The sequence below is a fragment of the Limulus polyphemus genome, unplaced genomic scaffold (genome assembly GCF_000517525.1).
Source record: "Limulus polyphemus unplaced genomic scaffold, Limulus_polyphemus-2.1.2 Scaffold13093, whole genome shotgun sequence".
Lineage (NCBI taxonomy): Eukaryota > Metazoa > Arthropoda > Merostomata > Xiphosura > Limulidae > Limulus > Limulus polyphemus.
This window is the reverse complement of record NW_013678703.1, coordinates 1-3,181: the sequence shown is the minus strand read 5'-3', so window position 1 is coordinate 3,181 and position 3,181 is coordinate 1. Positions and strand designations below refer to the sequence as shown.

At 32.3% G+C, this 3,181-nt stretch overlaps 1 protein-coding gene across 1 annotated transcript in view; it reads right to left on the bottom strand.

The window, feature by feature from the left end:
* The window catches only part of LOC106477160 (60S ribosomal protein L34-like), a 7,043-nt gene extending 5,272 nt beyond the window's left edge, over positions 1-1,771 (bottom strand). Inside the window, exons 1-2 of the mRNA XM_013937752.2 lie at positions 1,612-1,771; positions 1,387-1,456 (exon numbers count right to left, since the gene is read on the bottom strand). Coding sequence (XP_013793206.2) covers positions 1,387-1,456; positions 1,612-1,741 — 200 coding nt within the window. The 5' untranslated portion in view covers positions 1,742-1,771. The remainder of the gene's footprint in view (positions 1-1,386; positions 1,457-1,611) is intronic.
* Between the last annotated feature and the right edge of the window lie 1,410 nt (positions 1,772-3,181).

Here is a 3,181-nt window from a genome sequence, read left to right as displayed (position 1 = left end):
GCTACAACAGTCTATGATAAAAGAACGTGTGCTACAACAGTCTATGATAAAAGAACGTGTGCTACAACAGTGTGATAAAAGAACGTGTGCTACAACAGTTTATGATAAAAGAACGTGTGCTACAACAGTCTGTGATAAAAGAACGTGTGCTACAACAGTCTGTGATAAAAGAACGTGTGCTACAACAGTCTGTGATTAAAAGAACGTGCTACAACAGTCTATGATAAAACTGGTATGAACGATGTATCAATTACATCATGACACGTCGAAGAATGGGTCGAGGTTACTACTGGTACGTATCTGTCAATCACGGTATTTCAAGTTTACAACCAATGTTTACACTTTCACAGGTAAACTTATACTTCATTATTAACATCTGGTTGTTGACAATTTTCATTTCATTTATCCATATAATATGTATCCACGTGTACAAGTTTGAAACTGATGGACTTTACTCGGACTACATTTTATCTTGCCTTGACACAGGTTTCATACAGTATCAGGTTAGCAAGTGATAATTTGATGTCAGTCACTGACATTTTGTTAACATTGTTTCAATGGAAAGGTTGATTTAAAGATAGGGTTTTTTAATTGTTTTTCATTAATTATTAACTACATAATTGAACTTGCAGTATAAATCTACTAATTTTTTACTGGGGAATCCAATGGTGTGTTAATTTTTTAATTTTCATTAGTTAAAAATCACTGAAACCCTCCAATTGAAGGAAATTGTCTTTACAATGGGCTGTCGCATAAATTTTAATAGGGCATGTGTATCACCGATATACCTATCAACTCTAACAGTGGAGCTTACACACACTGCCACTTCAACATCACCAGTTTTGTTGCATCACTTGTATATCCTGCATGATTAGTATAACTGTTGAATCAGTCATGTATGTTTGGACTTTTAATTTTAAAATAAAACTAATAGAACACTTATTTTCCAAAGTAAAAACACGCCCTTTCCTTTGTTTGAGTACTGTAGTACAAAGGGCTAAAGTAATCATTCAAACGTAATTTGTTGATTGAGTTAGATGTTTGTTTTATTTAATTTTTATGGAGAGGACAAGTCAGTGCTTTAGGGATTTGACAAAAATTAGCATTATGAATGGGCCAAATGTCAACGTAGAACATTTTCGTATATTTAACTTGGGAGATTCAGTCACTAAACATGAATTTTACGCTAGTCTTACACTTGAACACTTAGGCCTAACAAGTAAAATCATTAAGTAATGCACCTTCAGAATAATTATCTAAGAAATAAAAAGTATACACAGAACACAAAACTTTATTAGGAAATTAGAATAATTAAGATTTATCAAATACGATGGCATCTGTACAAATTTCTCATTACAGGAGTACAACAAACGTGTTCTTACTCACATTTTTGTCCTATTGGATTTAGTGTTATAGCTGAGACGCCGTCTGTAAGTTAGTCGTTGCACCATCTTGCCTACGATGAATAAAACGACAATATTATTTAAAATATTGCTTATAACAAAGATTCAAACCATACGAAAAATATGGTATATATAAATAGAGTTAATGCTCCACAAAGTATTCGATTACGTTAGATTAATGTGCCTTTCACCTCACATACACACTTACCACTCAAATATGGTTCCAGAAGAGGAAGTCGAATTGCATTCTGGGATTTTAATAGCTGGACGGAAGAAATAATATTTACAACCAAATATCCTTGTATTTGTTTTGGGTTCAGTTGGCTATGGATGTCCATATGCAGCTAAATTTATATATATATATATATATTTAAAACCTTTTAACAAATTAACTTTGTGTGCCTTTATTAAAATATATTTCTGCCTCCATTAGACGAATGGTAGAATTTTACAATTTTGAATTTTTAAACTAAAATTTTTTTCTTCTTAGTGCATAGATGAAACTACAGACTTTTTTGTTATTAATTTGTTAATCATATGCAGCCAAATATTTAAAAATGCCGTATCTGTGCTGTGCCCACGACAAGTATCGAAACCCGGTTTTTTAGCGTCATAAAGCTTCAGACTTGCCGCTGAACCATTGGATTTGTGTTTTCGTATAGCAAAGCCACATTGGGCTATCTGCTGTGTCAACTGAGGGTAATCGAACCCCTGATTTTAGCATTGTAAATCCAAAGACTTACTATTGGAGGTACAACGATCAGATTCATGATAGATGAGCAGCAGAAAAAAATAGTAAATGTGGTCGTACACTCGCACTAAGCCCTTATAATCTTAATATCGTTGTTTACATCAAAAATGTGAAAAAATTTTAAATGAAAAAAATCATTCAAATTTAATCAAATAATGAAAACTTAGTCATAATATAAAAATTTAAAAATATAAACACTGTATTTTTTTTTCAATTCCAACAAACTGATCGTTCCAAACTCAGTTGCAGTATGAAAGCTAATTTTGTGTGTGCGTTTATGAAATAAAGGCATTCGTGCAAAAATGTGAAGAAAGAGCACAGTTCGACTTAGGACATAGGCTTAGTGGCGCAATGGATAATTCTGCTGTAATTAATGCCAGGCTTTAAATACACTTGTTTGATATTTATGATCTGACAATGTTATTGGAATGTTATGCAGCCACATCTCATTAATATAATTCTAAAGGATATACCATTGCCCTTGCACAATAAACATGCTGTTTAATGTATATGTTGCAAGTTTGGCCCCTAGATGTGGTCATTGTGCAATTTATCTTATTCGTTTACATTTTCATGTTTTGCGTAATCGGTAAGACTAGCTGTGGAAAGTTCGTTGTTAAGAATATTATATTTTAAAACTAAAGAAACATGTTACTGTAAGTCTGTAATAAATAATTTCATTATTATTATTGCGAATGAGAATTTTAGCAGCTTTTAATCACGAACAGAGTAACTTCTGTACATAACAACCAGTAAATGAATTCTGGGAACCTGGGTGATTTAGGTGAAAACATAAACTACAGATTATCATTGCTATCCAAAATAAAGTTATTTGCCATATTTAAAAATCTCCATCTAAAATTATTCAGGTTTTTTTCCCGATTTCATCGTCATGGCAACGAAATTGACATTGGTTCAACAATTAATTTCCGAGTAAATCAGATTGACAACTTGTGTATCAAACAAAAGCGTAGTTTTTGGAACTGCGTTCGTCACTAGTCATTGCCTACGTTATCATATTGTTACG